The following is a 12,455-nucleotide window of genomic DNA, read 5'->3' as shown; positions in this document are numbered from 1 at the left end:
ACATCTGAAGTAAGGCAAATTGCCATAATTACAGGTTGTCACTGTGTAAATATCTTAACTGCTTAAAAGCCACTTTGCCATGGACAGCTGATGTCAAACTGGGCTCCAAAGCATGCTGTGGACTGAGTGTGACAGCACAACACAGCACCTTGAACACCTCAGGGTTACTCAGGTGGACTCATACGCTGGTTTGCCTTCCTCACTGAGCAAAAACTTTCAGATCTCTCTTCTTCTCACCACCCCATGCCTGTTGCTATCTAGCACATCCTCTTGACCTTTCAGGAAGCGCCACCTGCACTGGGGTACACGGCTCAGGTGGGGTGTTTTGCCACGGCAGCACTGCTCTGACCGCATTTCTGTGGTTTCTAGCTCCCAGTCTGCTCCTCCGGCCTGACGGCTCCTTGTGCAGCTGGTGTTTGGGGAGTTTTTAATGGGTTCTGGCCATGGGCAGAGCTGTAGCTACCTGGAATTCCTGGCTGGAGCCCGGGCAGATGTTCATCGATTGTTAGTTAGACCTAAATCCATTTCCAGCACCACGTCCTGAGCTGTATTCCCACCAAGAGAGCAGCCTGTTGTAACAAGGCGAAATTAGCCAGTTTTGCAGCGTAGCTCTTTAGTTCAAAGGTGTCCTGCTGCCCGGGCAGCCGCTGAAGATGGCATCTCACCGCACCCACACGCCAGACGCCACCACGGACCGCGGCAGCCCCACCGACCCCCCCGGCCCCCCGAGCGGGGTGCGGCACCCACAGCGCCTCGGGCCTTCTCCTCGTGAACCCCGCGGGAAGGAGAACACCCGACGTATGCGTTCGGTGACGACTCCACGTCACCCTAAATCACCCTTTTAACCACGCACGGTGCCCACCGTGCCCGCGGACCGGTTGTTTCCCGGGCCGGCCTCCAGGCACCGCAGCCCGAGCGCCCTTCGCCATCACAGGTGAGCTCCCCGCACGGGCCGGGCGGCGGCACCGGGCCGCCCCTCGCTCCCTCCCCGCGCACCAGGCCCGGCCCGAGGCCGCAGCGGCCCCTCCGCGCCGCGGGGGGAGCGGGGCGGTGGGGGGGGCGCCGCAGCCGTTGGCCCGCGCGAGGCGCCCCCGCCCATTCTGCGGCTCCCGGCGCGGCCGCGCCGCTGCCTGAAAGACCCGACGGCTGCCGCGCCGTTCTTCCAGCTCCTTTCGGCTCCGCTGCCCGCTTCCCCACCCTTCCAAGATTGGCACGGGCCCGCTTTTTCACCGTCGCCCGCGCCCGGCGTGGTTCGCGAGCAAAGGCGAGGCGTTTTGCGCAGGCATTCGCGGCAGCCAGCCCAGGCGGGTCCTTCACCCCTGCCCCCGCGCCGCTGCCCGCCATATAAAGCCGCCGCCGCAGTCGGGCCCTGAGTGCCACCGCCGCCGGGTCCCGTCAGCGCTGAGCTGACGCCGCCGCCGCACGGTGAGGCCCGCGGGAGGGCCGCCCGGTGCCGGTGGGCCGGGGAGAGACGCCCGAGGGGGCGGCAGGGGTCGGGGGTTGGCGTGGGCCCGCCGGGGGGAGGCGGCGGCGGAGCGCCTGGGAGGGCCGCTGAGGGGGCGGGCCGGGGTCTGAGCCCTTCCTGGGCAGCGCGGGGCGGCGGCGCCCCTGGGCCGCCTTAGGGGAGGCGGTGCGGGGGGAGAGGCCCGTCCACGGGGTCTGGGAACGCAGCGGGGGCGCTTTCCCCGGGCCGTCGGGGCCTCCCCCGCGCGGCTGCCGGGTGCTCCGGGGCACTGCGGGTGTCCCCTCGGAGCGAGGGGGGCGGCTCGGGTGTGATTTCGTTAATTAGATAAACGCAGCGCTGCACGCAGTGACACGGGGAGCGGGCATCCCTCGGGAAGGGCTCCGGGAGCCGCGGGGTCGCCTCGCAGCGCCGGTGCAGATGGCCGAGCTCCGCGTTTCGGGTTTCTGCACGCAAATGAGTGTCGTAATTCAGGTTCGTCCTTTGGCCGGCTCCCAGCCCGCTTCGCTGAGACCGTTTTGGGCCGGTCTGCTTAGTCACCCGGTTCTGCTGCTGTGTGAGGCCTGGCTGTTTCCAGAGCTCTATTGCAGCGTGCGAAAAATGACTTTATTTTCTCCTTCCGGGAGGCTGAGCTCTGTGGTATAAAAATAACGAAACTTGCATTAAATCCTTGTCTGTTAGCAGTGATAAGACAGTAGAGTAACTTCACTCTGTGTGGTTCAGGCTCTTAACAGGAACCTGAAGGTCTCAGTGAAAGCGAGTTTAGGTGATGGAGGGGTCTCGGTGCGAATATTCTTGCAGGAGCTGGACTCGTTGGGGCAGCATCCCCGTCTTGCTGGCTCCATTGTGCAGCATTATGTAATCCCAGACACGAGCAACGGGAAGGCTGGTGTATGAAACTGGGTTTGTTCTTGGGTGCTCCCTAGTAATCGCTGCAAGAACAGATGCATTAAATCTGAAATGTATGCCTAGATCAGGGTTTTTTTCTTTTCAAAGAATCATGCAAAACACCCATTCGGAACCAGTTTTTAATCTGAGTTTGAGTTTTGAAGCTGTGTGTGTAGATATATATTTGTATCTTTGGAGCAGTCATGACTGTCCCTGCAGAACACTCATCTTAATTAGAAGTAGCACTGTCATATAGGGTTACATTACTGTCTAAACATTAACCAGCCAGTCACTCTGCCAAGTGGGAATTAAAGCAATGAGGACTTCAAGCTGGTGGGAGCTGCTTAATAACACACTTTGGCCTTGTTGGACGGGGATTGTTGCAGCACTGTCAGGCTCAGCCGTGCTGAAGAGCTACAGGAGGCACTCAGGAAGGGGAGATGTAAGTGTGCTGAAAGTGGGCCAGCTAATTCAGTTTTAGCGGTTCAGGTACTGCCATGAGGATGGAGCCAGGCTCTTCTCACTGGCATCCAATGATAGGACAAGGGGAAATGGATATAAGCTGGAACATAGGAGGTTCTGCTTAAACATGAGGAAGAACTTCCCAGCAAGGGTACCATAACGCTGGAACAGGCTGCTCAGAGAGGTTGTGGAGTCTCCTTCCCTGGAGATGTTCCAAACCTGCCTGGATGCATTCTTGTGTGATCTGATCTAGGTGGTCCTGCTCCAGCAGGGGGATTGGACTAGATGATCCTTTGAGGTCCCTTCAGATCCCTAACATTCTGTGATTCTTTACTACTGTAAGGAACTTGCAATGTAAGTTTGCTGAAAGTGGGCCAGTTAATTCAGTTTTGGTGGTTCAAGTGCTGCTGTAAGGAACTTGCATGCGTAGCTCTTGGGTTTGGTGGAGGAAGAACGTTTGAAAGTTAATTTGCAATTCCTTGTTTCTCAAGCTTCTCTTTACAGTGCCTTGCAGGCTGTACTTACAAATACATACTTTGGAGATCTTTAAGCAGGTAACTTGAGGAAAAAATGAAACTGTTGCAATGGTCTGCTGCTAACAAATATTTTGAATTGTAAAGGAACTTACTGTAGCACATCCTACTAGTTTGTTGAGAACTGGTTTATAAAATTATTTGGCCAGTGGTTGTGCCTTCAAGTCAGTTGGTTAAGTGCAGTGATACCCAAACAGATGTCATGTGTAGCTTCAGGCAAAAGTTGTAACCTACTAGGTGCTGTATCAAGTGCATTACTTGTGGATTTGAGTTGTTCAATATCTGGAAAGATGCATTCTTGTAAAGTTTCATTATTTTTCTGTTAGTGACATCTTTGAAGTCTGCTTCTATTGTAGGTCTTATCACAGCTTGTTTGAAAAACTTTGTTAGCATTAGGAAAGACTTAAGATGACTATGCATTTTAACAAAGTGTTGATCTGACTTCCTACTCTGTGAGAGTAGTACTGAGTGCTAAAAAGCCTTCCTTGTAGTTGTATATTGCTTTTTAATCTCTTCGGAAAACCAAGCACTTTCCTGAAGGAAAGCCTTTGATCCTGAGTAACTTGGTCTGTTTGATTGTGGAACAGGGGAGGTTGGACTAGAGGGGTTCCTTCCAACCTCAGTTTTGATTCTGTTCCAGAGGCTGTAATTTGAAAACTGCTTTTGAGATCTGACGTCATTTAAGTAGGTAAAGTGAGTAGCAATTGTTTGGAGTTGAAGAAAAGCAGTGTTTTGGAAGTGTTGTTGAAAGTTGTTTCAAGAGAAGGATAAGCTCTAGTGTTGCACTGTAAAAAATGTAAGCACTGTTGACTAATAAGTCTTGTGTATTCTGTGCTTTCAGATTAAGAAAAAAGTTCCTTTAAATTGGTGTTAGGTGTCTATCAAGCCCTGTTTCTTAGGCATGAGGATTAATGAATTTAGGTGTCTTGATTGAAGCAGTGAATAATCTGAGCATGTGTTAAGTGGTACTGGGCTATCTGCTGTTGGTAAGAAGCAATATAAATAGTAAAGGTAACAACTAAACTGAATATTGTGTGAAAATAACTGTCCTTCTCTTGCAGATGCCTTCAATTAAACTGCAGAGTTCAGATGGAGAAATCTTTGAAGTCGATGTTGAAATTGCAAAACAGTCTGTAACTATAAAGACTATGCTGGAAGGTAAGAGTGTGAAGCCTGGAGGATTGCTAGCTGGTGCAGAGAGAGCAATGTGTTCCAGGAAGCCTTCTGAGCAGGGATTGTGACCAGAGGAGACAAACTGGTGCTGTGCTGAAAAAGGATTCCCAGGCCTAGGAAGCAGCTTGCTGTCTTATGTCAGAACAGCTGTGTTGTGGTTTAACCCAGCTGGCAACTAAACACCATGAAGCTGTTTGCTCACTCTGTCCTACCCCTGGGGAATGGGGAAAAGAACTGTAGGTTGAGAGAACAATTTAATAACAATAAAAAACTAATATAAAAATAATAATGATAAAATATTAGTATATTAATATATATGTAATGATGATAATACATACAAACAAGTGATGTACAGTGTAATTGCTCACCACCTGGTGACCAATGCCTGTCCTGTCCTGGCAAGTGATCCCAAAAGAGAGAAGTTCTGACACTGCAATCCTGGAGAGGCCTCAACAAAAGCAACAGAGCCTCGGGAAGAGCAAGAGCCCTTCTTCCTGGTCTACCCTCATCTCTGTACTGGGCATGATGCTGCATGATATGGAATACTCCATTGGCCAGTTTGGCCCTCAATCCCAAGTCTTAAGTTCAAATCATAAGGGGCTTTGTGGACCCTTTGTCCTGGCCATGCTTCCCCTCAGCCTGTTGTGGTCCCACACACTGGGAAAAACATGACAAGCTGAAAGGTCCTCCTTGTCTCAGCACCAGCTATAAACATCAGTGTGCTATCAACATTCTTCTCATAACAAATCCCAGACTAAATCCAAACCAGAGCTCTTCTAGCTGCTGAAAGGAAAATTTAACTCTGTCCCAGTCAAAGCACTAGGACAAGCTGGAACAGTTGCTGTTGTAGCATAAACTGTGCTGTGGGTGGATGTGCTCTGGCAAAAACCTTAAAGCTCAGTCCCCTTGTTAAGGGTGCTTACAGGGAGGCTTGTAAAATATAAGCACCCTGCTGCCTTGCTTACAGCCTACTTCACTTTTGTAAAAGTTAAGCAAACAGAATATCTAATAACATTAAAACCTAAGTTTGTTTAATCAAACCAACTAGTCTTATGATGTAAATATCTTCTAAATGGGATGGGAGATCATAATCAGTGCAATGAAGAAAGAAACAAAGTGCAGCCTATATTGTGAGCTGGCGGATGCAGCTCAATTATTTGGGATAAATACTTAGTTCTGATCTCCTGCTGACATAAATTTGAAACAAAAGAACTCGTGGTGGGGGAGGGGAGATGTGCCAGATGGCCAGGATACAGAGCAAACTGTCTAATCCCTCTAGTGCAAATCCTCATTGTTTACTGGTGGCTTTTTCCAGTTTTTGGGTGTATTCATGAATTAGCTTAGAAAAAAATCTTTCTATAGAGATGGTTAAAATGTTATTCTTGGGTATAAATCTGCCTTGTTGTGACACTGTATACACAAGAACCATAAAAATAAGGTTGAAATACTCCAACCATTGAACACTTTTTAATTCTGTTAATAAGATGCTGTTGAACATGACTAGCAAGATGAGCAGGAGCGTAGGAATCGGTTACAATACACTGGGGAGCACAATTCTCCAGTTTTCTCGTGCAGAAGCTGTGTCACTGCTGGTGTTTAGTGACACTCAGGTGTTGATGAAAGGGAAGTTACTCATGGGAAGTGTTGTAAACTGGGCACCATAGACTAGCCTGTCACTAATCTGGGTAGGAACTTGATTCCTCATACAGATGGAGTGCACTTGCACTACAGCTGGGTAAGCAATGATTAATAGTGTTTTGTGTGGCAGGTGTTGCAGCTGAAAGGTGAGGTTGTGTTGTGTTGAGCATCATGGGACCACCAATGAAGTATAAATTTTCTGATAACAGATGGAATTGCTGTTTTGGAAGCAGTGGGGACAAGTTGAGCAGAGCTGACTAAACTTGAGATATTGCTTGAATTATTTCCCTATACCAACAATTTTGGACTAGCCACTTAAACTGCCACCATGTCCAAATTACACATTTCCGTTAATTGGTGTCATATGCAGTACCCTGTAGTGTCAGTATTTTAGTTTTTGAATCTATGAAATGAGTTATTCCAAACGAAGTGGTACTAATATCCCACAAATAATAACAGTAGTTGACTTGCCTAAATACAGAAGTACATGCTGTTTTACTTGTGCACTATTTTGATCAGTGATTGTGGTGTCAGTCATCTGTTCTTAAAAATCAAGTTCCTTGGTGATGTAGAATTTGCTCATCTATGTGTATGAGTGAAGGTCTGTGTAGCTACTCAATTACATAACTAATTACAAGATGTTAATCTTTGACAGGGTGTCATCTAACTGTTAGCATCTGTGTAACAAAAAAATGCATCTTCTCTAATCAAAGATGGCTAATGTGGTATTTGTTCTGTAAATCAAGTCCAAATTTTAATTACGTTTTTCTCTCAATTCTGACTTTGCCTCCTTGATATGATTAAGGAATTAGTGACAAACTTTATCCAGATCTGTCTTGAGCATGCTGACAAGCTTTTAAAATAAGAAGTGTCAGAAGCATGCTTTCTAAATGGCTTTGTGATTGAAGGATTTCTGTAAGAATCAGTGCAAGCGCTTCGGGGGCCAGATAACTGGCATCTCTGTGACTACAGAACTTACTGCTCCTGTAGAGGGTGAGACAGTGTCTTTACTTAATACAGGAGATCTGAGTTCTTATTTAATAATAAATGGAATGGGAGATCTCATTTGGAACACTTTGGTTTAACTTGTGTGTTGGACTCTTGGAAGTAGCAAAAATACATAAATATGTTGTCTGATTCTTCAACATCTCTTATTCCCGGAACACAGCACTAGCAAGTTCTGCTCTGACGAGTAACTGGCTGCTTAACTGGTGGTTTAGTGGTGCTCTCGCTTGATGAGTGCCTTACTAGCTACTTAGCCTAAGCTTGGTGTAAGCTAGTACGTATAATGCAGCCGTGGCTCCACAAACACTTACTGAAGCTTTCTAAAAGCTGCTGACTTCACCAGTTAGGGATCCTTTGCTCCCAGTCCATTCAGCCTCAGTGGTGTGGAAAGAGTGGAGAATTGGTTAAGCGGTGCAGTTCAGAGCAGAGTAAATGGTTTTGCCTGTCAATTGCTTAGTCATCTTTCTGTTTTTAGATTTGGGAATGGATGATGAAGGTGACGATGACCCAGTCCCTCTTCCAAATGTTAATGCAGCTATCTTAAAAAAGGTAAGGTGCTGAAAGTGGTAGTATTGTGTGGCAGTAGCAAAATGTGAAGTTCATGCTGGAGTAAGATATTATGAACTGTTGTATTAAAGGTACTTTTCATGTGCTAGCTGTAGGCTTAACCAGTTTGAGGTGTGTGAACACAGGCACCTAGGGTATCTGAGAACTGGGGTGAGGCTTGCAGGCAGATGGTGGCAGAAGACCTACAGGGGTGACCTTCTGGAACAGCCAATGGAGGCCAGACGGGCTTCCTAAGGTGTTGAAGTGGTGCTGGACATCTGTGCACACTGGTGTTCCATGGTATTAAAGTGCTGATTTTAATTGGATTCTGTGAACTGAGGTGGCAGTTCACGAGATCCAAATGTTAGGAGAAAGGATTAAGGGACAGGCAGTGGTGAGAGTAACTGGCAGTAGCCATGCCTGTGTGGCACTTAGTGTTTGAGACACTGCGTGCACCTGGTGGTGTTAAATTCAGTAGTAGACCATGATAATTGTTGGGTCAAGTGAGGAAAGTGGAAGAGGATGTTGCTGTCTTCAGGGCAAAAAGCATCTGAGAAGTAGAAAGTGGTGTGCCAAAATCAGCACTGGACTGTTTGAGGGTAAATACAGGGTTAGGAATTATTTCCTAGTGAACATACACATAAATACTTGTGAAGTCTCTTGAGTTGGCAGAATGGAACAGGATTTTACTTCCAGTACATCCCTACTCCTTTTAATTTTAATTGTCTGTGTGATGAGGTGGTGGGGTTTCTTTTTTGTTGTGTGTTTTTTTTTTTTAAAAAAAGGCAAGCTTGTGAACTTTCCAACTTTGCCAGGTGAACTTTGTACTGTGGTGAACATGTCCTGCTGGTAGCTATTACCAGCCTACACTCTTCCCCTCTGTAGTATTCTGCTTAATAAGAGTTAATGCTTCTGCAAACAGATTAACCACCACAAAATGAGGTTTAGATTTCCTTTGTGCAGTCTTATGTGTGTTAGCACAGGGCTGAATAACTTTGTAACCCCAGCAGCTGGCTTTTAAGATCATAAGTAATTAACCAGCTAGTCAGATGGGATTCTTGAAGGCTCTCGTACTCCAGGATTGGGGATCAGTTGTTTTAAGATGAAATATTGGGTAATGGAACATGTTCATACAGGATTCTAATGTTAATCTAGAGAAAAAGGTACTGTCCTTATAAAATGAAGTTAAGTTATAGTTGGGGGCCTAATGGGAGAATCATTTGGATAAAACTTTAATATCGAAACTGTAATTAGGTGATTCAGTGGTGCACCCATCACAAGGATGATCCCCCTCCTCCTGAGGATGATGAGAACAAAGAAAAAAGAACAGATGACATCCCTGTGTGGGATCAAGAGTTTCTGAAAGTAGACCAAGGAACACTTTTTGAACTTATCCTGGTAAGTGTGTTCAAGATGTGTGAAGACTATGCCTTATGCCTGTGAAGTGCACTGTGTTTGTGCACTTGTAATGCCCAGCATTAGATCTGACTTGCTCATTTATCAATTAATGTGCTTTTCTGAATATGGGGCCCTGTGTGTCTCTGTTCTTCTGGCTCTTGGGCCTTAGTTGAGGGCTTATTACTAGAAATGGAGTTCTGGAGATCTGCATACAAATTAAAATCCAGCTGTGACTAAAATTTTGTACCTCGTGTGGTACTGTGAGCCAACATTACTTGTTTCAGCACTGAAGATCTCAAATGTTTGCAGGCTTCTGAAAGCCTTTGTAAAAGGAGGAATTAAGGGGGTGTGTCTTTCATGGTACAAATGACTTTCCCTTCTGTTTGGCAAGCAAGTTTTAGGTACTGTTACTTCAAAGTTCTAGCTAGAAGCTTCTCGAAATGGAGGTGGTCTGTTCACAGTTACAGTTTCAGTGCAAGCATAACTTGGGTAGTACATCTCCAGAGGCAGAATATTGATATGGAGGCTTTAAATTTTGAAACTCTTCTACAGGCTGCAAATTACTTGGACATCAAAGGCTTGCTTGATGTCACATGCAAGACAGTTGCAAACATGATCAAGGGGAAAACTCCAGAAGAAATTCGGAAGACATTCAATATTAAGAATGACTTCACTGAGGAGGAGGAAGCACAGGTACTTGATCTGGGTTTAATTATAGTTTAGCTGTGTTTTTTGTGCTGAATTATTGTGTGGTTCTTCATAATTTAATGTGTGATGCAACTGATTTGTTAACTAGAAATGTAAACTTGTTGTGGCTTAACCCCAGCTGGCAACTGAGCCCCACACAGCTGCTTGCTCACTCCCCCTTGGTGAGATGAGGGAGAGAATTGGAAGAGTAAAAGTGAGAACTTGTGGGTTGAGATAAAGACAGTTTAATAGGTGAAGCAAAAGCTGTGTGCACAAGCAAAGAAAAACAAGGAATTCCTTTGCTGCTTCCCATCAGCAGGCAGGTGTTCAGCCATCTCCAGGAAAGCAGGACTCCAAGTGTAACAGTGACTTGGGAATACAAATGCCATCACTCCATCTCCCTCTTCCTTTGTCTGCTCAGATCTATATACTGGGCATGACATTTCACAATATGGAATATTTCATTGGCCAGTTTGGGCCTCAATCCTAAGCCTGAACTCAAATCCTAAGGTTGGAGTTGTGGGTCCTTTGCTCCAGCTATGCTCTGTCTCAGCTTCTTGTGCACCTGCACACTGGTGAAATGGGAAGCTGAAAAGTCCTTGATGTCTTAGCAACAACCATAAATATCAGTATGTTTATCAACATTCTTCTCATACCAAATCCCATAATAGATCCAAAACACAGGGCTATTCTAGCTAAGAAGAAAACTCTCTCCCAGTCAAAACGAGGACAAAACTAATGCATCAGCTCCTCGTAACTGGGTTGCTATGAGTGCGAGACCTTTCAGTGCCTACAGTGGCTGCAGCCCATTACCTGAAAAGGTCAAAACAAAGCATATTGATTTCCTACCTCAAATATGTTTTGTAAGAAAGCACGTAGGCTTGTTTGTGGCAGCCTTAGTTTGCTGTTGCAGAGCTGTAGTAAGAAAGCTGAAGGTGTATTGTTGCGTGTGGCTAGAAAGGTAAGATGCTTGTATTCCCTGTCTTTGCTGAACTCATCAGTCTTGGAACTTGAACAACAAACCAACTGCAAAATGGCAGAGCTGGGGAAGATCAGAGCAGGATGTCTTGTTTAAATGTAAAGGCAGTGAGTTGTGCCCTTTAGTTTGTCTTCAGTGCTATGTCATGAAACGAGCAATTTAGTCTTAAGCTTGTCCATTTGCTTTGCTCGGTGGAAAAAAAATCAGTTTTGGTTAAATCTAGACATGAGAGAAATTGCTTGGTTTATATTGATAAGTCAGTTTGCAAGACTGACTTTCTAACTACAAACCCTGCATGAAAAAGTAAAGCTGCTTCCAAGTGTACACCTTCCTGCAGTAAGTAAGCCTGAATGCTTTGGGAATTCACAGCTAACTTAGAAGTTCACTGCAACATATTAATAGTTAAAATGTTCTTTCAGGTACGTAAAGAGAACCAGTGGTGTGAAGAGAAGTGAAGTATTGTGCCTGACACTCGAACACTGTAAGGATTGTTCCAAATACTAGTTGCACTGCTCTGTTCATAATTGTTAATATTAGACAAATGCAGCAGCAAATGAAGTTGTGTTAGCAGGATATTGTTCCCTTTGCATGTGTAGTGGTTTTTGAGTACAAATTTAAATCTTCTGAGTTTTTACTAGCGTAATTGGATGTCTTTTTACTTTACTCTGCAATGAATAAAACTGAACTAAGTGTGGATTCTGTATGGAAAGTAGCACTCAAGGTTGTCATTTTCATTACACTTTAAAACTGTTCAAGTCCAGTTACAATGCTAGACTCCGTTGTAAATAAAACCACCTATGACTTCCTCAAGAAGAACATAACACTTGTATTTACAGGGTATTGATAGCTTCAGAAAGGAAAAACTAGAATGTCTTGGGGAACTGGGTAAAGTAAAAAAGTTACTGGATTTCTTCCAAAAACGTTGTAGGGAAAATTAGTGTTACTTAAAGCTATATAACTTTCAAGTTGGTTCTTGTCCTGCATTTTTTTTTAAAAAAAAAAAGGAAAATTTGACCACTTTCTTGTCCTGTTAGTCTTGCCTTATAGCCTGGTGAAAAAGGTGATCTAGAACTAAGCAAGCTCCTGACAGCTAAAATTTTTAGTACTTCAGCCATGTCTTGAAGACCTGCCTCTAGCTGGTAGCAAACGAAGAGTCTGTTGCTTTATGCACAGGATGGGTGTGTTTTTTATACATGTTACTGTTCAAAGTGGAATCCCAAGTTTGACCAAAAATGACTGACATTACCAAAGTTTAATATTATTGACCTGTGCATGCCATTAGTGGCTGGTTTTTAGGCAATTTTAAACAACCCTTGTGCTGTAGCTCTTTAAAACATGGTTTCATGTGTCCACAGGAAATCTTATGCCTCTGTATGTGATACTTCAGCTTGTAGAGAATTAATTATTGAATACAAAGCTAATGCAATATCAAGCTTAACTTCTTTGGACAAAGCCACTTGCAACTAGTTAAACAGTAACTGGTTTTGATTTTATTTTTTTTTTACAGTTCCCTTATAGGGAGTAGGTGATGGTTGTGTGGTAGATCTTTCAGGTGTGCTCTTAGCTTGTATTGCATTCCATTCTCTGTATAAACCTTAGAGTAGAATGAACCTTAATAAACATACTTATCTCACTTTAAATATCAGTGTTTCACTTCTGAATTAATAAAGGGCTTTTAAAATTT

The 12,455-nt window shown here is 44.9% G+C and overlaps 1 protein-coding gene across 1 annotated transcript; it reads left to right on the top strand.

Moving 5' to 3' along the window:
- The first annotated feature begins 1,380 nt into the window (after window positions 1-1,380).
- SKP1 (S-phase kinase associated protein 1) lies at window positions 1,381-12,455 on the top strand. Its single transcript, XM_086621504.1, has 6 exons — window positions 1,381-1,425; window positions 4,407-4,503; window positions 7,637-7,710; window positions 8,962-9,105; window positions 9,658-9,798; window positions 11,191-12,455. The coding sequence occupies exons 2-6, from the start codon at window positions 4,407-4,409 to the stop codon at window positions 11,224-11,226; spliced, it is 492 nt and encodes a 163-aa protein (XP_086477630.1). The 5' UTR covers window positions 1,381-1,425; the 3' UTR covers window positions 11,227-12,455.

This window comes from Tauraco erythrolophus, chromosome 16 (assembly GCF_009769465.1).
Source record: "Tauraco erythrolophus isolate bTauEry1 chromosome 16, bTauEry1.pri, whole genome shotgun sequence".
NCBI lineage: Eukaryota > Metazoa > Chordata > Aves > Musophagiformes > Musophagidae > Tauraco > Tauraco erythrolophus.
This window is presented reverse-complemented; position numbering and strand designations above follow the sequence as displayed.

Bases quoted from the DNA above. Each gene is read 5' to 3' on its own strand.
- SKP1 (XM_086621504.1), top strand. From the start codon at position 4,407: ATGCCTTCAATTAAACTGCAGAGTTCAGATGGAGAAATCTTTGAAGTC. The intron at 4,504-7,636 runs GTAAGAGTGTGA...TTCTGTTTTTAG, and splicing joins TATAAAGACTATGCTGGAAG to ATTTGGGAATGGATGATGAA. The intron at 9,106-9,657 runs GTAAGTGTGTTC...ACTCTTCTACAG, and splicing joins CACTTTTTGAACTTATCCTG to GCTGCAAATTACTTGGACAT.